Source organism: Tubulanus polymorphus, chromosome 1, assembly GCF_964204645.1.
Source record: "Tubulanus polymorphus chromosome 1, tnTubPoly1.2, whole genome shotgun sequence".
Lineage (NCBI taxonomy): Eukaryota > Metazoa > Nemertea > Palaeonemertea > Tubulaniformes > Tubulanidae > Tubulanus > Tubulanus polymorphus.
In genome coordinates, this window is record NC_134025.1 from 29104831 (window position 1) to 29131053 (window position 26223).

The 26223-nt window shown below is 38.7% G+C and overlaps 2 protein-coding genes across 2 annotated transcripts; both read right to left on the minus strand.

Moving 5' to 3' along the window:
• Positions 1–406: 406 nt before the first annotated feature.
• Positions 407–4922, minus strand: LOC141915327 (voltage-gated potassium channel KCNC2-like). The gene is made up of 3 exons (XM_074806825.1): positions 4826–4922; positions 2597–2865; positions 407–1518 (listed from the first exon to the last, which is right to left on the minus strand). Exons 1-3 carry the CDS (start codon positions 4920–4922, stop codon positions 460–462), a joined length of 1425 nt encoding a protein of 474 aa, XP_074662926.1. The 3' UTR covers positions 407–459.
• A 12940-nt stretch (positions 4923–17862) lies between these two features.
• Positions 17863–25523, minus strand: LOC141905894 (uncharacterized). Its single transcript, XM_074794980.1, has 2 exons — positions 25360–25523; positions 17863–24015 (listed from the first exon to the last, which is right to left on the minus strand). Exon 2 carries the CDS (start codon positions 23998–24000, stop codon positions 18313–18315), a length of 5688 nt encoding a protein of 1895 aa, XP_074651081.1. The 5' UTR covers positions 24001–24015; positions 25360–25523; the 3' UTR covers positions 17863–18312.
• Between the last annotated feature and the right edge of the window lie 700 nt (positions 25524–26223).

Consider the following 26223-nt stretch of genomic DNA (forward strand, 5'->3'; position numbering starts at 1 on the left):
ATGTGACCGGGAGACTGCAGTTAGTGAGCATTGGAAGTTCGTGACTCGTATCACGATCTATTTGATAGAAAACCAGAATGAGGATTATTTCAAATAACGTATTATATTTAACGGGCAGCGGTTCATAACGAGATTTTTCTGGTCCCCGTGGACGATACATGGTTTATTTGAAATAATAGTGCACGAATGTGACAAGATTTCTAGATAACGGTCGTTTCGTGAGCGCGGGAACGCGATACGTACCATCTCACTAAAATAGCGAAGAACCCGAAACTGAAATATAACAACAAACTTATTTTTCATGTGGTGATTTATTAAATTATGTAAAACAATATTCAACGTGCAGTTTTTGATATGGTGTGTGATACTCCGCGTAGGAAGAATCGTGGAATATATAAGGTTCGTTTTCATGCTCGCGCAGTTACTTCACACTAGACTCTGTATATTTCAAGTTCATCATCACACACTGCTTTCTGGCATATCACCGTCATTGAATAACATTTCAACCGCCTCAGTTTTCGTACAGTTTTTATTGTCATCGCGTTGTTGATATTTGTATCCGTTGTTTTCTGGAGTCGGTTTAATCCGTTCGGTTTCTTCGATCGTCGTCGAATCGGGTGGCTCGCTGCTGTTGCATTTGTAGCGTTCGTATTTCTGGCGACAGAAGTTTCTCCATTCGACGAGCACGTTCCTCTCCGACCTTCGGTCGTGGTATACTATGTTCGACGCCATTTGGAAATTATACGCCATGTTGAAAATATTCGACAAAATCGGGACGATAAACGAAATGAGTATGACACCGACAACAGCCGCTAATCCGCCGATCGAATAGCCTATCAAAGTACTCGGAATTTTATCCCCGTATCCTAAAGTTGTCATGGTAACGATAGCCCACCAGAATCCCTCCGGTATGTTTTTGATTTGAGACGTGTTTGATTCGGTTTTGGAATTTCGCGGCATTTCTAAGAAATATATAAGATTACCGAGTACTAAAACGGCGATGATCATGAAAACGCTGAGCATGAAGATTACACGGCCAGCGTTACGTAGCGTGTATATGAGAATGTGAAACGGTCCATAATGTCGCAGTAAGTGGAATGTTCGAAAAACACGTAACATTCTTAAAACCGAAACTACGTGCAAAAATTCGATGATGTCCTTGTGTTCGCAGACGATTTTGATGCCGATTATGTGCAGCATGAAGTGCACGTAAGAAGGCAGTAGTGCCAGAATATCGACAATAGTCAGAATCTTCGTGAGGAATTTTCGTTTGACCGGAGCTGCGATAAATCGGACGAACAGTTCTATAGAGAAATAGATGGCACAAGCGGTATCGATGTATTTCAACACGGAATCTTCCGCTAGGATAGTCTGGTGATCGTCATGGTCTGACGTCATCGGTTTGTTCGGACAAACGACTGTCAAATTTGTGCTGCTCACTTGAAATTGTTCCATGCTTTCTAAGCAAAGAGTGACGATTGAAACCATAACAGCCATGTAAGATATCAGTGCCGTAACCTGCGAAAAAGCAAGAAAGATTTTTAAATTTCAAAATATTGTCGCAATGATATCGGACCTAATCTGAGTCCGAATTACCACACGACACTTCAACAGCTTTGTAGTTACTAGAAGTTTGAGATTATTGATGAACATTTTCGTTCATCTTTCAAAAGTAATCCTTAAATCCAGAGGATTTTATCAGAAGCGTCTTCGGCCTTGTGGCTCTTACATTTAATCTAGGTCCATGCATTAAAGGAGCTTCGCAGTTCCGATGTAAGGAGGAAATTAAATTTATGATAAGACATAATGAGTGATTAGTATGTTGATCTAATATTGATGCGACGGTCAATCTTCATAAGTTTGTCGGCGATGTTACCAAATTGAATTACATTTTAATTAGCTATGCAAAATGTCCAGTAATTGAGTTAATGTCCTCACATGAGTAGAAAGATTGGATTGAGATGTTAAGTCTCAACTCGCGAGTTTCTCGAGAGTTTGGGAGAAACGTCTGAACGCAGTTCAAGGAAAAATTGAAATCTTTTTGGCATGACTTGCCGTCTTTAAAAAAGTGTTAATTACCGCAACGCATGGAATGGAGCACGTTCGTTGCATCCATTACGCGTCGTGAGAAGTTCACTTTCGTTGATCCCAGCGGAAAAGATGCGTGATCGTTTGCATATGAGACAGGATCATTTTCACCAAGGTCAAAAACCAGCGCAACCACCGAAGGACTTGTCGATCGGATATGAATATGTTGACTATATATTGCCTTCGTTTTGAAGATTTTTTCGAGAGGATATTAGCTTTAAGACAGTATTAAGCTTGATTGATGATAACTCGTCCTCTTACTTCCCACAGATATGATCACTCATTTCGCTTCGAATCTGAAGATTGTTAACTGAATGAGCGACTAAAGGGAATTTGATAATGATGGGATTTTTGCTGATCGGAGCCGCAAAATACAATTATGATCGATCGGATAGTGAGCTATTATTTCACATTCTCGTTAGAAGCCTTTTCATTATTTGTTCGCGATATAAACTGATTTTTGGGGAGTTAGACATAAATTTATCAGACGTCACACATGTATACCCACCAGCGCGGCACAGGATGCTGTCGGATTTTCAAATAGATATGTCATCTTATATTGCAATCGTTTCCAACTTGTTCGAGCTGATTTCGACTTTTTGAGCAAATCGTTAGATTTTGTATGTTGACTTTCGTTGATGCAAATTCTGGAACTTGTGAAATACGCGCTGAAGTTAGTGACGCAACACGGTTGCATCTTTCTCTGAGGTATTCCCCAATAATCCAGTTCTCTTTTGACAACTGCCCCACAGACTGTCATAGGATAATGCAGTTCTCCTGAAAATATATCACTATATAAATCAAACGTGTTAAGCATCATTGTAGGCTTACATTGGTAAAAACTTCGTATTCATAAGATTTCAAGTAATTCGTTCGAAATCTGGAGTTGTTGCTTCACACAAGTATACTAGAAAATAATATATCCATATACGATGAAAATAAAAAATTCATTCATTCCAAACACAGCTCTCGTCATGTGTACGACGAATACATTCTGGAGCAGCGAAATGAAACCGGGAAGCGTGGGATTTTTTCTTGTGGATTTAAAAAAGTTTAAACACTTCGCAGGTTGAAGCGTTCGAGGCATTTATTTATGCTTGAATTCGATGTCACAGTGAGGACCGTTTGGTTAATTGGATCGATTTTGATTTTTTGACATGAAATAAAATGCGATTTCAAATAAATCGTTTTGATATGTTTATGAATAACAGCGAATAATGTATATAATGTATTTTGCGCTATAAAATAAATACGGTTATAAGTTGAATAGGCATTTCATTTTAAAATTGGGGTTTATTCAGAGCTTTCCCATAAAATCGAGTTAATTCTTCAGCCATGAATCATCCGTTACACTTTAATGTAAATGAAGTAAATGTAAATCGCTGATTATTCCCGAGATGTTGTTGAAAAAACCCTGATTACGCATTGAATTAGCTACTTCAGCGTCTTACGCGGTGGGGGTTTGAAAGTTGACTTTTGAGTTGAAAAAATAGATTTATCAGAAAAGATTATGTGGCTGCAATACGTACTCTTTCATATCATACGGTATGATATGGGCCTTTATTCATATATGAATATCGATTTATAATATTTTCTGTTCCGGGGCGCATAGATTTTCAAAGATCTCGAGTATTGTTTTTTTACGGGTGTAATGTTAGAAGGTCGAATACGCGCGTTTGCCTAAGATAGGCATTTCTTTTGAGTTTTGAAACAAATTCAATAAACAAGACTGGTCTTTTTAGGAAGACATCAGTCTTTAACCGGTCTAGCGATGAATGTGTATGAGAAATGATAGATTTTTATAAATCGAACTAACGCAAAGTGACAAAAAAACGATAAAGTTAATGGATTCTACAGTTCTACGTCTGTCAATTAGCATCAGACAACTTGTTCTATATATTTTACAAATCAAGACTGGCTTCAAATGCGCAATTTATAATCATTCACGGTTCTGTTTCGACAGTTTCTTTCCGGTTATTTATTAATGGAATTGTTAATTCCAGTCCACGTGCACAGAAAGCGTGTGTTATTGAATATTTATAACCGATGCGGACGGTAAAAGACAGTCAAACTGTCACATGTTGTTTCTTCGTGTCGTTAATTGTGCTTGCATTATTGTCTGTTGCCTCTTTCTCACGGGGATAGAACGTTCATCCCTTTATCCACCTCTGTTTCTTAAAGCTCGGTGCAAAACTTTTTATACACGAAATTCACGTGTGCTTCAGGCCTCATACGAATGTCATGAAAAGCTCGGCTGTTGCACAAACATTACGTGAGAATAAAAAGAAACTTTTGTTTGAATATTTGTTTGTATATGTTACATCTGCTACGTATGAGCATCGTGTCGATAGATTCGGAATAATTAATGCAATTCCAGTATTCAGTAAACATGCTAATATTGCCGATAGTTCATCTGGAATTTTTTTCGCGTGCGCTGGATTTCACAAACTGTACGGTTATTGGTTTTTGTTTTTGAAATATTTTCTATATGCACGCAATTTCAACATATGAATGGGGGAAAAGCTGTTCGGTGGTCAACGCCTAACCGCCATTGTTGCTGTCGCGAATTTTTGATGAGAAAGAAAATCCTATTTTCCGTCGTAAGCCGTTCATCTCTCATTTAAGGCCGCAATGCCGGGCAGAATAACTTTGTTATTGCTTTGGACTGTGGATAACCGTCGAGGAAGTCATCACTGACTGATCGACACACACTCACACAATATACTCTAGTACTTACCAGTTCGATAGTAATCCAACACAGTAAGAAAAACCAGCGGATGACGATCATAGAAGACAGGTTTATCACGATCTTTTTGTCCGTATTTCATTGCCATTTTACCCAGTCTAGAATGGGGTACTCGCAGTAGGGTTTCTAGACCTACGTCGTGAAAAGTGCCTCCTATATTCAAGCGCACGATCCTTTTATCATCTTTCACGTCGTCGTTCAATTCAGGTAGAGAGGTGTCAGATGCGTCCGAATCATCTCCGGATTCGTTGTGATCGCTTTCATTCTAAAAATCAAAATCATATCCATTTCATTTTAATCAGAAACATGTTCATCGTTATAGCAGCATAACACATCGATACCTTTTTCTGTGTTTTGCAATAACAAAAAATGTTTTATTCAAGTTTCAAGCAGCTTAATTTCATCGAAAGACGCTTTTCAACTGGACGCTGATGAATAACGCTGTGAACTATTACGATGATGACATTAAGAACATGTACCATTAATGCCCAGATAGGGCGGCATATTCTAGGAGCCGACATAATTCCCGGAGAGACCTGATACAGACTAAGCTATAGGCTATAATATTCTCAGGCCCATGTTTGGCACCTGTTGCCACCAGTTTGACATCGCATGAACGTAAATGAATTTGATTCGATTTGAACTATATTTCAATAGTTCAGACAACAAATAGGACCTTCATGTAAATATGCCTATTTATTTAGCAAATTGATTTTAATTGAACCCAGGAATAAACTCGAGAACAGGGGTTAGGTAGAAGTGAGTCGAAAGGTGCATCGTTAGACAATAGTAGGATGACACTGTAGAACTCGGCAGGTTTTAATTGGACGTATTCCGGTTTAAGATTATCGATTCTCTAACGGCTACATCTAATAAGGTTTACACATTATGTTATTTCGACAAAGGGTAGAGCGTATTCTCTCTGAAACGAAAGCGGCAGGAAAGTATCCCAAAATCGGTAGAGACCGACGATCCAAACCTGCCAACATTGACAATAAACCAAACCAATCGGGGATAATCACACTGACCCCTGCCCTGGGTCGATAGAGCAAGACAGGACATCAATCGAAGGTATACAAACGTCTTTATAAGATATCAAAGCATTTTTAACGTCACCCACAAATCATCTGCCAACTAGGTTGTCATCATTAGTGACGCGCGTTACGGCATACCCGCAGACCAGCAACGAAACGTTTGATGTTGTTGTGGGGGAAAGTGCTTGGCATTAATGACGTAATGATCAAATGTAAAAAATGATAAATTGGGAAACAGGGGAAGTGTCTTGAAGCGCATACTCCGACTAATGAATAGATTCAAATAGTTTCATGTTCGAACATATATAATCTATGCTGTCGACGGCTTTACAAACACTTCCGTTTCATTCCAATTTGTCTTTGCTCGATGTCTTAGTCCCATAGCACATATCGTGGAAGGGTGCTATTGTCATAACAACAATTGCATTATCTAGAACCTAATAATAGATTTTTCATTTGTAATTTATAGTAATGATTTCCTACAGGCCGGTACGGAGATAGCATTATAAATGGAATATCTGATTCAAATCAACTGAAAACCTGAATTCCACAAAGTTATCGATTCATTCCACGTGTTTTATTGATAGAACGTGTCAAATGTTCATAAACGTTTCACATTTTACTCAAAACGCGATGAATTTTGCATGTTTATTGCAATTGCGTTAAGACACAGACGTGTCTCGCCCTGCATATTAGAAATTACCTAATGCATTACCATTCGCGTCGAGTCGATGACTTCTCCGTACACGCGATGCTATCAATGGAATTATTTCAGTAACTCAATAACGCCGCAGGTAGAGTCTATCCACCAGTACTCAATTACCAAGTTGGTGCATTTTAGATAATTAGGATAAACTCCCTCGAATAGTAAAAAGCTAATTTGCAGGAATAATTCTCATTTTATGAGTAAATTGCACTTGGAGTCCGCTGCAGTATCTCTAATAGACTTAAGACTCGCGTAAACATTGACATTCGTTGAATGAGGCAAAAGATGTGTTCAACAGTACACAATGTTTAATGGAAATGCATTTGATTATTTTTTTTTATATTCAGGTATATGTATGATAATGGTTTTTAGTGAAAACCAAAAATTCGGATTGTAAAATAAATTTTAACGCTTCGATAATTAGACTTTTCGGCTTCGTGATTGTGGGACTTGCCTGTATACCCGGTTATTGGATAGAATGAGTTATTACATTTTGTCCGCTCAAGCAAGAAATATGTGCTGTAAATTTAGTTAGTTTTTTGAACTCCTATCATTGTGATATTGTAAATATGATAGCTGAGAACGGGCACGGTGTACTGTGTGTGACAGACTGCACTGTTTCGGTGACATATGTGAACATTTTACCCTATTTACTTCTCGCGGCCGGAAGGCACCTTACTAATCTGCAGGTGTAACGGGGGCTGACAAATCTGACGCGAGCTCCTGACCATATTGTTTGTACCCCACGGCCAACAGGCTCAGGGATGTGGTGGCGATGACGGTCGTGAACTCAATTAAAGCGATAAGCGAAAATGACCGAAAACGACAGGACAGTTGAAGTAGCAAAAAGCAATAGAAAGTAATTATTTCAATGAAAATGTAATCGATATCACATTCCGCACAAATTAGCAATGTATATGCATAGCGCCCAATTTCTACAATCAACAGCTCATTTCAATTGAAAAATATCAGTGAAAATGCATTTATGTTTCATTAATACATATGTTATTTGACAAATAAACCTGTTCAATACGATTTTAGATTCATGATCGTGCATCTGGGCCCGGTCGCATTATTTGAAATCATTTCGTAGTTCTTGAGAGATCTTGATCGTCATCAATTGATTCGCACCCCATAAACGAACAGAAGACGCAGACTCGCTAGACGCATTTTCTTTCTGCTGTTATCAAATTAAAGTTCGCAAATTGCTTTGATGAAACTGTGGATTAAAATTCACCAGGGCTTCACACGAATGAGCATTTCACCGAGACAAGCGAAGTTCAACGTCGTGAAAATATTAAGTAAGCAATCGAACATTGTAGATCTAAAATCCTATTCGTAAGGCGCCAATCCACTTACGCTTGTGACAGATTTTATGGAATTTACCGACAATTTGAAAGACTATGAATAACGACCCAGATGCCAATTCTGATAAAAAGGCAAGTAGAAATATGAATCGATTTCGGATTGCTGATTGAACATTCTGATAAAATTCCGGAAAGTTGATGTTCGAAATGTCACCTGTTCACAGCCCGAACGGAGTAATGCCGATAAACATAGTAGTCAAATCGATATTAAAGTGCTGTTAAACTATATATAACTGGACATACATGCGCACATTAGTCTGATCAAATAGAGAAACTGGTATTTGCTAGACTATTATTGCAGTATATATTAGGAATTCCAACCTACAGGGAATCGGCCTTTATGTATGCCTTTCATAATGTATGACAGATAGTAAAATTTTAGAGCTATTCCAGCAATACCCCACCCCCTCCCTTCAACCACGATTGTCGTTATGGGTCCAGTGTGAATTACAGGGGAAATGGCTGCCATATCTTGGTGCTGAATATCAAGCTATTGCGACTAGTTTTCCTCGCGAGGGAATATTAACTGTCAATAAATCTGCACCGATACTGAATCTTACGATTCGAATATTGATTTAGAAAAGTTAATCCAATCAAACATGTCTGACGCAAACTATATCATGTCATCTACGTCTGGTGGAGATTGTTTTAGTCGATATCGCGCACTGAGCGTTTTTCATATCGCGTTGGTTTGATTCTTTTATTCATACGTCTGACTGATTAATCTACATCATGCACGGCGTACATTCATTTCTGACGCTGTTTATGTAGTTGACGATACTAATATCCTGTGATATTTATCATAGTAAATATTCTCGAGTTGTTGAGACGGACATTTCGATGAGATATTAATGTACTAATGGTTCACTATGAATCATGAACTTCCGCAAATTTCGTATTTGATTCGCTTGGATTTCTTATTTCTGTAAATTAAGTTCTTCACGTGTTGATCGAGTTAATAATCGGCGAAAGCGATATACTCTCCAAAAGAAATCATTGTATAATATTCACTTACTTCCAGGGTTGACAAGGCGAGTAAGGAGTTTATCAATAGTGTAATTCGTTAATTTTTCTATTAAAGGTTAAGTTCTACGATTTAGCAGCGGCAATCTGTCAGTGGCATTACCGTCCTCGCTTATGTTCCTTAGGTCTATATCAAAATCACATCAATGTACATCGATTACGATACGACGTTCAACGTACTGAATTTCATAAAACTTTATTCGGTGAGTGAGTTTAATTCGATCACAGTCGGGGAAGATTACGAAAGACTGTCTATACGTTCTGCATAGCTGGCCATACCGTGACTCTGGATCTTCTGTTAATCCTAGTAAACAATTTATAGAGTCTAATCCCATCTAGGAGCGTCGTGACATGGTCGGAATTTGCATACAGTGCGTTCCGTCGCTGTATCATCATCATTATATCAATTCGTCTGAAGATCGGAATTGCCTTAACTTAATGAAGAGTTCGTACTGTGGTTTGCGCGGACGCTGACCCTTGGGCGATAATTTACGAGCCTCGGACATAAAATGATACTGAAATTAAGAAATTGTCTGGAGAAGTAGATCGTCAGCCGCAGCAGAATATCGTACACATACATTGATCTGTCTATGATATACAGTCGTAAGATTAACGGACACGAACAAAAGCCCGTTCTGTCGCCAATGGCACAATATTAGAATTTTTCATCCAATCACAATAAATTAAGTTTCATAATCACTTTGTGATGTATTCACACTTCCAGGTATGAAAGTATTGATATGTCTGCACCACAACTTCGGTTGCCCTTTTGACATTGGTAGATCCATATTTTTACTATTGATTTATTTTGGGGAATGGGCAGATTTGTTTTTTCAGTGTACTGTATAGATTCTCAACACCCGCAGTAGCGTTTTAGCGTCAAAATGCATTTTCATGGGTTCTATTTGGTATTGTTACGAATTCGTGATCGATCTAGTTGCGAAATGCGGATGACTTTGATTTCACGACCGAACGTATGGAACGAGGGAATTTAAGTGGTTCGTGACTGGCTTCTCAGAAACGTAAGACGTATCAATGGTAATTGAAATATACGCAAGCTAGTGTATATGTGCGTGCTATTGCCCTATCAGATAGAGACCTCGTGTTACAGGTTCGCCGATGTATCACCGGCGACAGTGATATTATGTACCGCAGTGTGCTTCGACGTTTTCTTTCTTCGTGATGTTAACGAGACTTCTAAAAGTTCTGTTTCGTGTTGCGATAGATAACACGCGCATACTCTGCTGTTAAATCCTTCTCCAGAGAATCATCACGCGACACTTCAACCAAGAAACTGTTCAAGTCCTCAGCGTCGACCGTCATCAGTCATCATCACTACAATCAAACCCCTGACTCCCAGCCTTATTCTATCTCGTTTGTCATTTGTATATAACGGTAATCAAAAAACCAGTTTCATGTTCCTATCATTTGTCATTCGCACAGAATGAATTCTATGTTCTAAGGCATCTAACTTCTAATAGTCCCATAAGTGAAACATACCCTTTGCGAAAGCATTCGTTGCATAATCGGTATTATTTGATTATGTATGAGACTCCCGGGTCGGTGATGGGCATCACAGACCATAAATGGTGGATAATGTGTCGAATAACCGTTCAATAATTTAAAAATCCAACGAGCTGCAAAATAGATCAACCTGTTATGGCGAATAGCTAATGAATATTCCCAGTAGAACCAGTACATCGTTTAAGAGCCTGTCTGGCAAGATGTTGTGAACAGAGCGATTAAGTGAATTTTTCCATAAGAAAGTATTGGATCGAGTTCTTTCTTTCTGTAAATTGCTGGCAATAAAACGTCTGGATATCTGACTGACGTCATATTATCAACGGTTCTGATTTTTAAACTCACGAAGAAGTCAATGCAACGCGAATTCGTAACTTCCGTCAACGAGTGAGAGGAATAAGCATGCATTAAAGATGCCCCGTGGAAAATATGTTTGATTCGTGTTGATAATAAATGTAATAAACTGTCTCCGACTCTCGAGCTGCGACATTCTACCTCACAGTCAGTTATTACCGTATAAAGAGTAGCTTCCGATCAATGACTGGTCCTCCGGTTTTATCGTCTACATTCACTGCTATTGAAATGCCGTGGCTCTATAAACTATACGATGTTTTTACGTATTTGCCAAAGAGACACCAGTGACATCAGTGTCCTGATTCACCTCTCACTCATTATTGTCACGGTCCCGTTTCCCTATCTCTGGTCGAATAGACGTGAGGTTTTCTATGCTAATTGTCTTGTAAAGTGTTCGCTTTTTGTTGGATGGTAGAGTTTTGTAACGATGTGAACATTAAGCCTGAATGTAATCTACGTACGTCTTTTATATTGCGAGATGTTCAGGTTCTATAGGTTATAATGTTGTTAATTTAACTTTTTATTTCTGGATAGCTTATCAACCCTCACGACAAACATTTACACATTTATACAGTTAGGTTAGATGTTCTGCTTTTTAAGTCTGTATTGATATCATTCTTCAATTTCGTAATAAAATCAGTATTTCAAGATATTATTTGGTTCGTTTCTTCGAGGGTTTTCTCGGTTGGTGAAATAGATTTTCATGAGGCTAAGCTATTATAACGAGTGTGACGCATCTTACGGATGAGGTTTATTTGGAGTTGAAAAGAATCTTACACTTTGTCAATAACGGATATACTGACTTCATTATTATTGACATGCCGTACAGATGCGGTTTATTGTTTCGCATATATTGCATTCATTTCACCGGAATCCAGTCACTCTTTTTATATAGTTCTCCGAGTGTGAATCAATATCTGTTCCCCGACTTTACTCGAAAAATCTAGGTTCTTATTTCAGTCAATGACACCAGAGAACGCTTCGAATTTTAAACAATAAAACAACTGCTATCGATCAGGCTAAATCAGAAATTATTTTCTATTTTAGTTCTGTTGAAATATGTTAGTGGGGGGAAACGATCTAATGGGCACCGATATTTCTAATAGCTGAATATCGAATGCGCACACGTAGCCTGCCACTTGTTGAAAGTTGTCGAGTTTAATTCGAGTGAAAATTGAAACGCAATTGATAGATCAAGAGCGAAACGAAACGGCATTAAAAATGAATAGGCTGTATCATATTTCGGCAAAGGGAATCCACTTTCATTCCAGCTATTTCATATATTAAGTTTATAATTATCATTGATTACTGGAGATGGGATTATCGAAAAACTGTACAGACAGCTTCATATTGTTCAACTGAATATGAATACAATGCAAAATTGACGAGATAACATTTTCAGAATTGAAGCGGCTTTAATACCGGCCTTTACGCTTTGTTATGTTCGAAAAAGTCACAAAATCTAATGCAACAAGAAATGTTGATCCGACGTAAACTGATCGATGTGAGTTATTTCGCCGCTCTTTGTTCGAGCATGTTTAACTAATATAATAACACTTTGAGAAAACTGTTTCGGGATGGTTCCGAAGAACTGCTAAAAACATTAAGATTTTCATCACAGAATTGTACGGTCTTCCTATACGCCCAACTTGCGTTACGATATAACTGTGCTAACTATGACTAAACAAACTAATTTAAAAAAAAAACAGGTTACTTACATTCATAAAGGTTTGTCGACAGTGGTTACCAGCCGAAGTTATTCCCATGGCGAGGCTGCACATCTTGTCGCAATCGGATCATTTGTTGAACTCCTCGCTGCTGCAGTGTGAGAGTTGATAGTGGATGCAACGCGAGGAATACTGCACGCATTCACGCATGGTTGGATGGCTTCATTAAAAGCCAAGAAATCGCGTTTATTCATTCCCGCATTTACCATATTCGGACAATTCGCAGTATTATAATGAGAATACAACATGTATTATATCTGAATCATTTTGCGGCGGAATGAAGTTTCAGCGGCGCGGTTTCATCTAAATAAAACGGAAATTAATATTGACCTTTATATGAACACCATTTATTGGTTCCACTGCAAGCAATCGCTTCCGAATATAAGAGCTAGACGATCTGATTCCTGACTTGTCATCAGGGGTTTAGTTCAACCGTCAAGGTTTAAGCCATGACTGCGCAAATGGCTGAATATGAAAAAAGAAATGCTCTAGCCTTACTCTCTTACTCTCCGTGTTAAATGTACCAAATTGATATTAAACATATAAATCACTTTTGACGTAAATATCATACTTTATCAAATTATACTCAGTGATCCTATCTAGGTTAATAGCGAAATTCGATTATCAGAGTGAAAGATGCGCGCTACATAAACGATGCATTTTGAAATATTCATCAACCACGTCACCAATGAATCGACCAATAACCGGGTAAACCATACAGGTTATCTGATGCCATGGTCGTTTGTCACAAGCGAGCGAACGAATTTTTCCACACGAGACATTTCCTGACCACTTTAGATCAAGCGCGATCATGTAGGTAAAAAAACTTAAATATCTTAGTTCCGAAAGTCTAACTTTTTTTCGTAAAATTTCGCCTGCTTTTTCTAATAGTTAACCATTTTTGGTGTTATTTCGCCTTAATTTGCATACCGAAAAAAATGTTCACGATGGCCCGAATCAACCACCATAGAAGGAATTTGCTATTAAAACGTCGAACCATTGCAGCAACAGCAGTGTGAATGATTAAACACTGTCACAGTAATCTATTCACATGTACACGGGATCCGTATCTAAATATCACGATAGATATTGCTCGTATAGAAATCAGAAAAAGTAAAAAAAAAACTTTAATTAAAAGTTTCAATTATCGATCATCTATAAAGTAAATAACTATTCGTGGTATGGCAGATTTCCTGATTGTGTATTAACGTGCTGGCGTCGGGGTTTGTGATTCTGATATGATATGACGGATCGATCTAATACATTCGGTTTCGGCGACAAAGAGAACTTCGCATTAGATTAATTAACTCGACTGCCGTTGTTTATGAAATGTTGCCGCCGATGCAGGAATTTGTGGCAAAACAGTCTAGAAATGAGTTTCCGGGTAATTTTTTTCGTAACGACGCAAGACCCTGGTGATTTATGATTGATTCTGTCGGATAGGTCGTCTTTCAGACAGATATGTATTTGATGTATTTTATCACCAGTCACTTCAGACTCATCGACCAGTGATACATGATTCTCATCTATTGACATATGATAAAACCGAGCGGATTTTCACTCGCTTAAAACTCCGGTTAAAAGTTCAGTTGTCATCGGGTATATTCATATTGAATATATCTCTTATTGTCTCTGGGCGCCAGAGCTTGAAGAATACAATAACCAAAACTCACGCCAACACACAATGCTTGTTTATCGATATTCACGTATATTGAATATTGGATATTGCGAAGGACCTGTCTTCATATAAATCGTGACACATAACTTATCACACCGTGGTTTGTCAGTTTGGATAAAGATAAGCCCGTAATAATTTCATGCTCTAACGATGCACTGACTCGGCGACTGATTAGATTGTTATGTCAACAATTCATCAACTGGAATCTCGAAGTTGACGTCTTCGTATAATCAGGGTTATTGAATTAAAACTAACGAGATAGTGTCCAGTTAGTGTAACAATATGTGACGTTCATTGTATCCCGGAGAAAGTGATATTTCGTTATTTTACTTTTAGGGGAATCATAGACACATTAACATGTCTTTAAATATCTTGTGTCTCGTTCATGTAGATGTTGTTGACATTTTTAGAAATAACGATTTCGGTTTTGAGTTCATTTTATCGCACTCTTGTTTTTGTGTTAATTGTAAATGGCGACATTCTAAATTACGACGATCGACTAGACATTGATTATAGCTTTATGTTTGCTTGTTATTCTTTATTTACGCGTGATTCTGACGTGGTTCTGCTGACTGTAGCCACGATCACAGCGTTTTTGACCCGTTTTCGGCACGGCCCAGGCCAATTGTTCACACTGGTGCCAAATGAGCCCGTTTGATACACAAACGTCGGACTATAGGCCCGTGCCAAATATCAATCAACCTGGGTCAAATTATTCCACTGGTTCACCTGACTGCAACATATATATAGAGTCCAGTTAGAAACGAGTGAGTTATTTTCGTGTGAAGCACCGGCCAAATTTGAGCCCAAATCATCCCCGCGTAATCGCGGATAAAACCTTGAGTTAAAATTTATACGGATTCGCGCATTATTTGATTCACAAATACGCAAAAACACAACAATAAATCGTTTTTAGATTTGTTTACGATAGAACTTTTGATTCGGAAATGTAAATTGACGATATGCAAACACCTTTAAACATTTACCCAGCGATTGAAACATCGGCTGGCATTCGTCGTTTTATAGATAGTTTCATTGGTGGGTATGGTAAATGTTTAATCAACTGATGCCGTTTTAAACCCTTCTATAAATACTTGAGACGCCATTAGAACTAGCGTGGAGAATCCATAGACACATAGATTATAGATTTCATTTCTTTCTCTTTGCTCATTGAACCATGTTTTACTCTGCTCTACAGAATGCAGTTCTTGATTAAAGCTCGCAGACTGTCGTGGGTATTTCGTATACTCAGGGAACAGCAGGGTTATGTTGTCACGAAATATGCATTAAGAGACAATGCATGGATTGGATTATAGCTCAGAAACTGGAAACATGGAATCTGTAACTTCTTAAATCATCTAAATTAGTCTATTAGAAATGGTAGATGATTATGAGGCCACATGAGTGCATTTTAGTAAAAATTTCACCCATCTGGAAGAACGACACGTTTCAGTGACGCCTAATCACCTTTTGATCATATTTGTAGTTCGCAAAACTTTAAAATTGTTTTTAATTTTATCTAAGGGTCGTTTGTGTGTCCGGACGCTTGATGGGTACGCTGTTTCGTTTGGGCCATTCACAGAAAAAAAAGAAAAAAGAAAATTCGATTTGTCAAATTCTCAACCCACGCACTGAGCCACATTCATTGTGATCTAACGGTTTTTATTAACACCTAAGTTGCTTTCGTTTATGCCATTTGCTTTAGAAATGAACTTGACGGAATAATTCATATCGCAATTCGTCGACAGACAACCGACTTTCTGAAATCCATTACATCTGACCAAAAGTAGCCAATATCAATTCGTGATACAATCATTGGTACTTATTCACATGTGACGGGCGGGTTAATGTTGTTTGAGTTGAGAAGTGCACGATCCAAAGTATTCCAGACCCAATTATTTCGCAGTAATTGAGTTCATCGCAAGGTTAGTTCTAGGACGAATTGGAACTCAGTAATAAGATTATAGATTTAGTTAAAAAGTAAATACTCCAACAGCAGGGACTGTCGGGGATCTGTGCATATGTATAGCTGGGAAATACTTATGAACTTCAGTTGATTAACATCGGAATTTCACCAGCCACCTTGCTTTCTCCTACGAGAATGTTCTGAGCACGCCGTATCTAGTTATCTAGTCATTAACCTTTGTTGAACTCGGATATGTGCGCCCTGTGATGTGTATTTACCTTCAAACGTAATAGTGTATCAAATATATCGGAAAGACACGGACGATACTGTTATTCCAGACGGTACCGCGCTCGCTTAGACTTATAGATGAATAAGTCTACTACTTTAGCAACATCGTATCATGAATCGACCCGAACTTCCATGAACGCTTGGTGATGGCCGGATCATTATCAAACACATTACTGGTTTAACATTGAGCATTTTCATTAAACCATTTGTCGGTACCACATATGTACGAAGTTTCATGAAAATGGATTAGTTGTTTCCAGTATCGGTACTATATTATTATATTGGAATGACACAATAGCCGCAAAGTGCTCCCTGAACGCTGCGAATAAACATTTTAGGCGACGATGCCTACAGTTCAATGTATTTGTTCAATTTAGCGCATACAAAATGTTTTAAACGTTACCGAATGATACCATCATTTTGTTATGCATTTAGTAGCTACAGTGGGCATCTCACTCACCAGAAATATCTAATGGCATCTAGGCAAATGGGATTACTTTTTGTATATATATATATGTATTTATCTTTATCAAAAAGTAATTCCATTTGCCTCTGGATATATATTTGGAATGAGGAACCCCCAACGCTCCTGTGGCAAGCAAGGACCCGCCAGGTTCGCTACTAGTTATGATGAGCATGTTTCGTGTAGGCTACTGTGCTGCCGTCCACTTCGATCTTATCATTGTGTTCTTTCTTTTATCCTATCCTTATCGACATAGCATGATAATCGTGTGTGTACTTTATTGATTTCATACAATGTTTTTATTGTAAAAATTTTAGAGTTCAATAAAGTTCTATTGTATTGTTTTGTATTGCATTTCAAAGTGTTGTATTTTCCACATTGAATTTCTTCTACATTTCAATGGAAGCCGAATGAACTTATCGCTTAAATCATAATCAATGATCATTATACAGACATCGATAATGAACTAATTTAGACAACGTAAAAAACTGAGTATTCGTCACGCCATCCGGCGGGATAAGTTGGTGTTACAGTTCCCCATTGGATTGGCCAGATATACGTGGATCATAAACGGTGCTTTATATCTTGTTTATGCGACCATGCATTAACTCTTCCATGTACATGCATGCAAATGTATGTTAATTCTGTCGGTTCTACAGAGTTGGGGTTCGAAGATACAACATGAATGAAAATCATGTAAAGATTACATAAGCCGTGTTAAATTTGTGAATCCCCGGTGATGAACTTTTCCGTTTCTTTATTGGACAATTCATTAGTATCGGGTAAATGCTAATCATCAATTTCGTGACATGAATGAAGAGAAAAGGCAACCGATTCGTTTAACAACGTCCCCACCTCGTGTTCCCTATGATCTACAAAATATATTGGATGTCTGAAGGCCAGAAATGAATTAAAAGAAAACATAATCTATCAATCACGAATAAGAAAATATATTTAACGCAATAAAGATTGAATCATAAAGTGTTGATAATAAGCATTTAAGTACTCATTGTATTAAAAAGATTTCATATTGATCTACATGCATCGCCTCAGCAATTCGTGGTTGAACAAAGAGTGATAGCAACAATCAAACAGTCGCTGAATTATATACACGGATTACGTCGTTCAATTATCTTTCAGATACATAAACAATTTTCCGGTGTTTACAAGAAACTATCGGAAATATGAAGAACTGTACTATGCATACATCCTTGTAGGCGCAACCCATCAACTCACATATATACATGCGCATGTATGACAACATACCAAATTTCTATATACATGTAGATGTAAAGCACAAAGTTTTAACTTCTACAGTAAAATGCATAAACATAACATAAATTTACATATCTATTTGTATTCCATTACATTCATGAACACTTGAATCACATCTGCGCATGTAAAATTATGTCTAACAATTGCTTGCACTGCGGATATCTTCCAACATTTTCTGGTGAATTTCTAACTGTTTTCTGAGGCGTTCAACGCGATTAACAGGAGGAAGCATATTACATATTTTATCTTCCTCAATTTCTTCGTCGTTCTCAGACTTTAAAGACGATTTTGTAACATCGGTACTGTTTGACTGTACTTCACAAGAATTCAAGCTAGGACCTAAAGCGACATTCTCAATGATCTGATCACTTTCGCATTCAGCAGATTCAACGTCAAACCAATTATTTGAATCGTCCGCTTCTTCCTTTAATATATCGACCTCGTCCTCAATCAATATTTCTTGTTTAACCACGAAGTCTCTAAATTCGCTTTTCGATGGTGATGGGTCATTAGGAAGTGCAGTTGGCCCTAATTTTGTCAAGATACCTGTTTCTTTCTTTACGCTTTTCTTTGTGGTCATTTGAGACGATATCGGTTCAATCTGCTGATTGGAAAAACGAGACCTCCGCGTTCTTTTATCAAATCTTTCTATTTCGGAGGATTTACGTTTTCCACGAGGCATTGCGGCCTGCACTTCACCAGTTCGAAGGCTCTCATTATATCCTGCAGGTTGTGTCTTATTTCGACCAGTTTGTTTTCTACAATGCTTTGCTAGTTCTGCTCCACGAGATCTTGTACTTGGCGACGAATCATTCCGTCGTACATCGTGTTCTACAAACTGCGTTGCCACCGTACTAGATTGCGATTCGGGTATAGATTTAGTTTGAAATGATCGTGCTGATCCAATACGAAGCTTTCGATGCAACAAGTCAGATTTTGTTCTATGCGATGAGGATTTTCGATCGCGTGACCGACCAGGGCTCGATCCGGGTGGCGGCAGTGATGAGGACGGGTCTTCCAATCTATCCTTCATTATCTTACTTTGATTATTACCACTAACTTTTTCAGGTTTCTGAGTTTTCGGGAGCTGTGCATTCACCGCTGGACGAGTAGAAGTAGTGCTTTTATCTGCTTCGTCATTTTCTGGCAAATTTCTCTCCTCTCTGATTTTACTCTTACGGTTTTTTCTTCTAGTTTCACAGTGAGCTTTATCTGCTACGAGTTCGCTTTCTTCGGCAATTGTATTACCGTTCTTTTGCATTCCAAAACGGCATATTTTCAATTTATCCTTCATTATCACATCGGACAACGGTACTTCATTTCGCTGTTTTCGACGTCTAAGAAAGTTACGGTAATCTAAGGTACTCGTTATTCGACGCCTTTTGATAATTCGTTTCCTCGGTAAGGGTGCCCCAGCGGTGACATTGGTGTCCGTTTGAGGTTTTATCAGCTCGACTGACTCGCCAGGTGAAATGTGAGATCTGTCAGCATTGTAAGAATTCTTGTTTGCAACATCATTTGGAACATATGTTGATGATGCGTTCGAGTGAGCCTGGCTTTCTATGCTAGCGGTAACTTTTATTTGACCTCGACGGATCTTTCGTCTTTTCCTCTTCACGTAGTCTGACCTGTCCAATGACAGGCCACGTCGTTTCTTGACAGGATGACGCCTCTTCAGACAATTGGTCATATGTTTTTCGTGTTCCTTTTTCTCTAGAGCTTCAGCCGATTCGTTGCTGACATTAAGCGCACCAGTCATATCGGCTGCCCTAGTACTTTTTCCATGCGATTCAGATGAAGAATCTTTCCCGACTACCGGACTAGGGCGGTGCATCTCGATGGGTCTTCTACGCCGCTGGCCTCTTATTTCAATTTGTTTCTTCACTAAATCTGATACAAGCCTGGAAAGCATGTACCCTTTCTTTCTCTGTCGTTTTCGCCTTATCTGCATTTTCACTAAACGTTGTCGCTCAGGACTTGGCCCATCTCCATTTGAAATCTGGATGGGTTGGATGGGTGTCGCTTTCATAGGTGACTCAGTAATTTCATCCAAGAATGATTTCTGGACTTTAGCTCTTTCCACATATTTATGTACATCAGGATGAACTCGCCGTAAATACCTCTGCCATTTTGGTAAGGATAGACTAACAGTTTTTTTGTTTCTTAATAAATAACTGATGTTACTCAATGTAACGAGGCAGTGCTTGATATCGTATTTATCAATAAGTTCTTCTGAAGGTCGAGAGGGAGGGCGTATGCGAGAAAGAACTGGTTTTATATCAGGTTCTGTTTTCAGGCATATTTCGTCCATGACTTCATTAATGCAATTCTGATCAGGATTGTAGGGCTGTAGTTTTTCCTCCAAATGCTCCTTGATATTTTCATCCCAGATTTCCTCAGCTATTTCATCAGTTGAAATAATGGGAGGCTTCAAAACACTGTCATCAAATGGAGCTATTGATTGGTGGTCATAAGACGTGATAACCTGGATATTGTTCGAACAATCCTGAATAACTGGATTACCATATATATCAGTGTTAATCCCAACCCGATTCAGGTCCGTGACATTAAAATCGGTTTGAGGTATCAATGCTGAGCGGTTTATATCGATGCCATACGTGATTGGCATTAGCGGTTGAAGGGCCACGTCATATGCAACGATTGGGATTCCGAATATAGGAACAGCGCCGGGGAAAAAGTGCAAAGGATCATTTTGACAAATCATTTTACTATTATCTGTGTCCTTCTCGTTGTCTGGGGTTGATTTGATTTCATCACATACACTTTTAGTATCTACCGGTTTGCTTTTCTGAGATAAATTGCATATATCAACGTCAGTGATCTTTTCACAAATATCATTTTCCTGATGAATGTCAATTTCCGATTCAACATCATCAAGTAACTCATCTGGTGACGTTTCATTTTCATTTACTTCTTGGTCATCCGCATATTTATAACAGTAATCATGGTCTCGAAGGCATTGTTCTGCATATAGATTTCTGTGTCCTTTCCAGTCCGAGTGAGGTGATATCATATCAGATGGCATTTCCTTTGCTTCATTTTCACCGTCCCCTAACTGACTTTCATTTTGCATGCTGTTCGTGGAGGTTCCAGTTTCGGCATCAGTAGTTCCAGACGATGATAAAAGGCAAGGATTAGAGAAAGCGTCCTTACTATCAGCAGACTGAACAATTCTACGAGAGTGAATTTGCTTTGCATTTTCAGGAAACGTTCGGTACATGTTTTCATCTTCGATACATTTATCATCTCTGCGTTTACCGACATCAGGGATACATGTATTTTCTTCTGCAATACTCGGATTTATGTCTTCGTGTTTCTTCTGAATTTCGGTATTTAATTCTACACTTGACTTGGCGGTTAATGCATCTTCACTGTTGCAGTTGTTCGTGATTTCTGCTTCTTCCTTTTCCTCGCAAACAGTTCCTGTATCCATTTCATAGTTTACATTTATTTTTACCACGGACACCGCCGAGACGTTCTCAACATTTGATTCTACGTGTCCGATAGTTTTAGATATGTCCGAGCTGGATGAACTTATTTTTTCATTTTCCCGAAGAATACTTAGTTTCTGTTCAAGTGAACTATTATCCGATGTGCACGGCACTTCCGACGAACTTTCATTGACAGCAACGCATTTGTTATTCAAAATTTGAGCACAATCATGCCACATACTTTCATCATCAGAACTAGTGTTTACTTTCATATCTTCAGGCGACAGGATTTCTGAATTTGAGCTTTCTTTATACACTTCGTGATATTCGTTTTCGATATTGTCCGATGCACAAGTTGACGACACACTGTCAACAGAAATGTCATAATCACCAACTGCCTGCGGTTCGATACGCGCAAAATGTTCAGAGGAATCACGTCTTTCCAACATGCTCAGCTGTTGTGTATTATAGCGTGCTATTCTGACTTGCAATGAATCACCGCGCAGCAGTTCATCTCCCTCACTGGCAGTATAGTCGTCTGAAAAATCCGTAACAAAACTGGGTGTGGTCTCTTCATTCGTCGAGCAGGATTCAAATGACTTTTTAACATCGGGACATTCATCAGTTGGTGAAATTGCCCATTCAGGACCGTCCGCATTTTGATGTAGTTTCAATTTTATCGATATACGTTCACGTTTTTCAGTATCATCATTCAATTGTCCTAATGAACGCGTGGCGTACTTCTTAACAACTGACGCTTCCTTAGCTCTTACTTGCTTACGTCTTTTACGGCGGATACCGATATTAACGGGTCTCTTGTTGATGGGAACCCAGTTGAAATTTCCTTTTGCCCAATTGTTTCGACGTTTTCGTATCCTTCTCTTCGGGGCTTTCGGTATCACAATGGGTGTTGGAGATTCGTCGATTTCTTGCTTAATGTCCATTGCTAATGTTGAAACTCTGGCTGCTGGCGCTAAACTGAATACGGCTCCGATTTTAAGATTGCACTCATCGGCATCAATGATATCTGGAGGATCGGAATCACGAGCTTCCACATCCTCGCGAGTCGATTCCTTCACTCGAGGTTCAGATTCATTCGATGATTGTGTAAGTACAGGTTCTTTCGTAACTGATAAAACAGTTGGCGGAGACGATGATGCCGAACTTCCATTATCAAAGCTTTCCGGCGAGTCCATTACTACCGCAGAGGCTGCTAAAACAGCCTCAGATTCATGCAGTGTGTGATCATTTCTCAATTTCGAACCAATTTTCATTTTTGGGATGAATTCGTCTAATGTAATGAATTCGGGTTCATTTCTTCGCGGCGCTGAATGTGATGGCAGTGGGGTAGTTCCCAATTTTACGGGTTGAGAAGTAATGTTTTGACTAGGACTGAATGTATGCGGTTGCAATGATGGACTTAGTTGAAAATTATTAGACATTTGTTGTTGATAATCCCTATATTTGTCTCGATTGGCTTTCCATTTGAGCATATCACGAACCGTACATCCAGTTGGCCGGGAGTAATAACTGTTGAAAACTTCATCGGTTAATGGCTTTGGTTGGTAGTAGGGTGGGGGCGGCTGATGTGCGGGAGGGGGAGTTGTATAATTTTGATTTTGCACCGTCTCATTGGTGGTCGTAGATGATGCTGAAAGGTAGTCACGTATTCTTTTTCTCGATTTGTTATGAACATTCAAGAACTGGTTTACATCAAGGTCTTCCTTTTTCAAGATTTTCCTCACGGCCCTTTGACGAACTGCAGCAACGTTTTGCGATGGCCGAATCCCTATAGGTCGAAAATGATCGGTTGTACCACGAAAATGCGAGTTCCTTGGTCTGCGGCTTGACCCCATACCCAGCGGTATGTTGATACGAAAATTAGGGTCATTTAGTGTCGGATAAGTTTTTGGTTCACGGCCAAATCTTGGGGCAACGTTCATCGCAGGGAGATCCATGTTTATCAGTGGAGGCGGTCCGCGGTCGTCTGATTGTCGGGCGAAGTGTTCAGAATTGTTCACTTTCAATGAATTAACAGCGGGGACTCTTAATAAATTACCAACACGTTGAAGTTCTGTCGATTTTGACGGCGTAGATGACGTCACACTTTCGGTTCTGTCTTGATCAGGTGAATTCTGGGTAGTAGATGAGACAACATTCTCGGCAGCAGCAGCATCATTAACAGAACTCTCTCGGGATAGAGGAGCTGATGAAACTGGTGCTGTAGTAGCTGGCAGACTGTATAGTGGCATCTGAACGAGAACCTGTTGCGGAATTCCATTCACTATTGCTTGTATTGGATAAACGCACATTTTTGGAGATTGAGCAACAAACTGTTGCGCCATGTCTTTATTCATTGGCTGTTGATGCATCTTCGGTTTCTTTTTCTGAAAACAAGAAAAACTCAGAATAACAGTGATTATTAAAGCTGCTGTCGTTTGCAACGTCCGAGACGGGTGCATCGGGGACACGCGCCTGGGGCCGTTTACATAGTCGAGACCGAAGACCAAAAGTAGTCGAAAATATCTATCTCTGGTCTTATATCGTTAGATCATAATTAAGGCGGACGTAGTGGTTTAAGCCCTGACTATGGGACCGGCCCCCTGTGCGTATTTATTCAAAAGGTCACACGAGGCGGCCGCAATATAGATCGATCTCGTGATCGCGTATTCAGCTCGGATCCAAATTTAGTAATAACTTCCTGCTCATGATAATATTTCAATAGCGGCAAATTTATCAAATACATATGACGCATCAAAAATGCATACATAAACATGCCCGTTCGAGTCCTGAAGGTTTTTAATATCAAACTTTACACAAGCCAATTTGGGTCATACTCAAATGAAATGTCAAATGATACGGTAGCAAAGGCGAGCACGACTTAGCCCTCTTGGTATTAGAATCTTCTCAACGAATAAAACTACAAAATCAGCTACAGATGTCGAGGCTATTCGATAAAACTGAAAACGGCACAACATTTCCCATTTATTACTATGTGAGTAAATAGACAAAATACATTGACATCTACTTCAGTCATCGATTTGAGATGCACCTGGTATAGAACAGCATATAGACGGATTATAAAGCGATATATTGTATATATGGCGAGAATATAGCAATTTTCTCTACAAATAGTATCGAGAACATGCTTCGAATTATAAATTTCTCCAGCTTCCGCCTCGATCGTGCAATAGTTGGACTACGTATTTATCGTAAATCGATTGATTTATTTTTAGTTCGTATTGTTATGACAGAAATATTCAAATGAATCAATTGATAATTCGATGCATTGATAAATGATAATTATCATCATTCTCCTCTGCGCCAGAGCAAGAAAAATGCTTAGAATATATATATTGGAAAGTTAATCTGATATCCAACAGCAGTGCGTGTAACATTCTTCGATCATCCACATTATAAGCGGGTCATCTCGCGCATTGGAATAGGCTTTGTATAGAGACGGAGTTTGTATAGAAAGAATAATGGCAGCCACGTGCCAAGAAACCAATGGATTCCGCACACATGAGATCATGGCCTTATTGCGTATGCACTAGAATATGAAAACAGTGTAAGCACAGCCTATCAAATTCATAAAAATTGTCTAAATATATACTCATAGCAGGTAAAACACAAAACGTATATACAGGGCCTACACACGATATCAATTTTGTACCTCTATTATACAACATATTTATCTTGAATTTACCAATTACACTTGATTTTACACTCACCCGTTTTTCTTTATCTACAATATATTTCACGTCATCTTTTAATAACTTTCACAAATAGATCTTCAGCAAGTACCGAGTACTGCAGTATAGTTTTTATTTAGTACTCATTCTGCGTATTACCCGGTGGTAAAGAGCTATGAAGCTGTGTTGTATTGAAGAGTATACGCTCAGTGTATGTGCGCAGGGCAAATCAATAACAGGAGACTAACCTCGTTTACATACGAGACATAATTATAATTTTATGCACGCATGCGCTGCATTCTAATCAGCTTGGATTGCGCGCGTCTGATCAGGTCTCAATTTGTAAGCGCAATATTGTTCAAAATACGTTGATTATTAGGACGATTGAAGAAATACCAAACGGGCCTTTGCAATTTAGTTCACCTGGCTGTTTAGTTGTTACAGAAATGCGTCTATCGACAACGTGAAAGTCATCAATTATGATTCCAAGATTATTATTACATGTGTAATGTAGTTCTTGTCACTATTTTCTTCACCATGATTAAAAAATGTGGGTTGAAGAAGACTGGTCCATTCACGAGAATCATGTTGTGATTTGAATTTCTCATATAGACAAAAAAGAATTTGATACGCATGCTGTTATGGTTTATAACGGTTTGATCGTTTTCAAGTGTGTTTTAGCCGAGTATGGAAAGAAACTTTTCTGTTTTACATACAATTCCTCAATAAATAGCCTGGCTTTAAGTCCGAAACTTTGTTCAGATCAACCATTTATCTCTCTGATCTCCAGGAGAAGTTTATTGCACATTTGGCGACTGAATCAATTCAAAAGCACTGGCGCTGACTGCACGCTGTACACTTACCTCAGCATTTGAAAACGGATGAAAAATGAAAATAAGGTTA

What these genes read in the sequence shown, in the direction of transcription:
- LOC141915327 (XM_074806825.1), bottom strand. Translation starts at nt 4,922, where the DNA reads ATGGCAATGAAATACGGACAAAAAGATCGTGATAAACCTGTCTTCTAT. An exon ending in GTTGGATTACTATCGAACTG is followed by an intron (nt 2,866 to 4,825) that starts GTAAGTACTAGA and finishes ATATATTTTCAG; the next exon opens with GAGAACTGCATTATCCTATG. An exon ending in CAGCATCCTGTGCCGCGCTG is followed by an intron (nt 1,519 to 2,596) that starts GTGGGTATACAT and finishes GCTTTTTCGCAG; the next exon opens with GTTACGGCACTGATATCTTA.
- LOC141905894 (XM_074794980.1), bottom strand. Translation starts at nt 24,000, where the DNA reads ATGCATCAACAGCCAATGAATAAAGACATGGCGCAACAGTTTGTTGCT.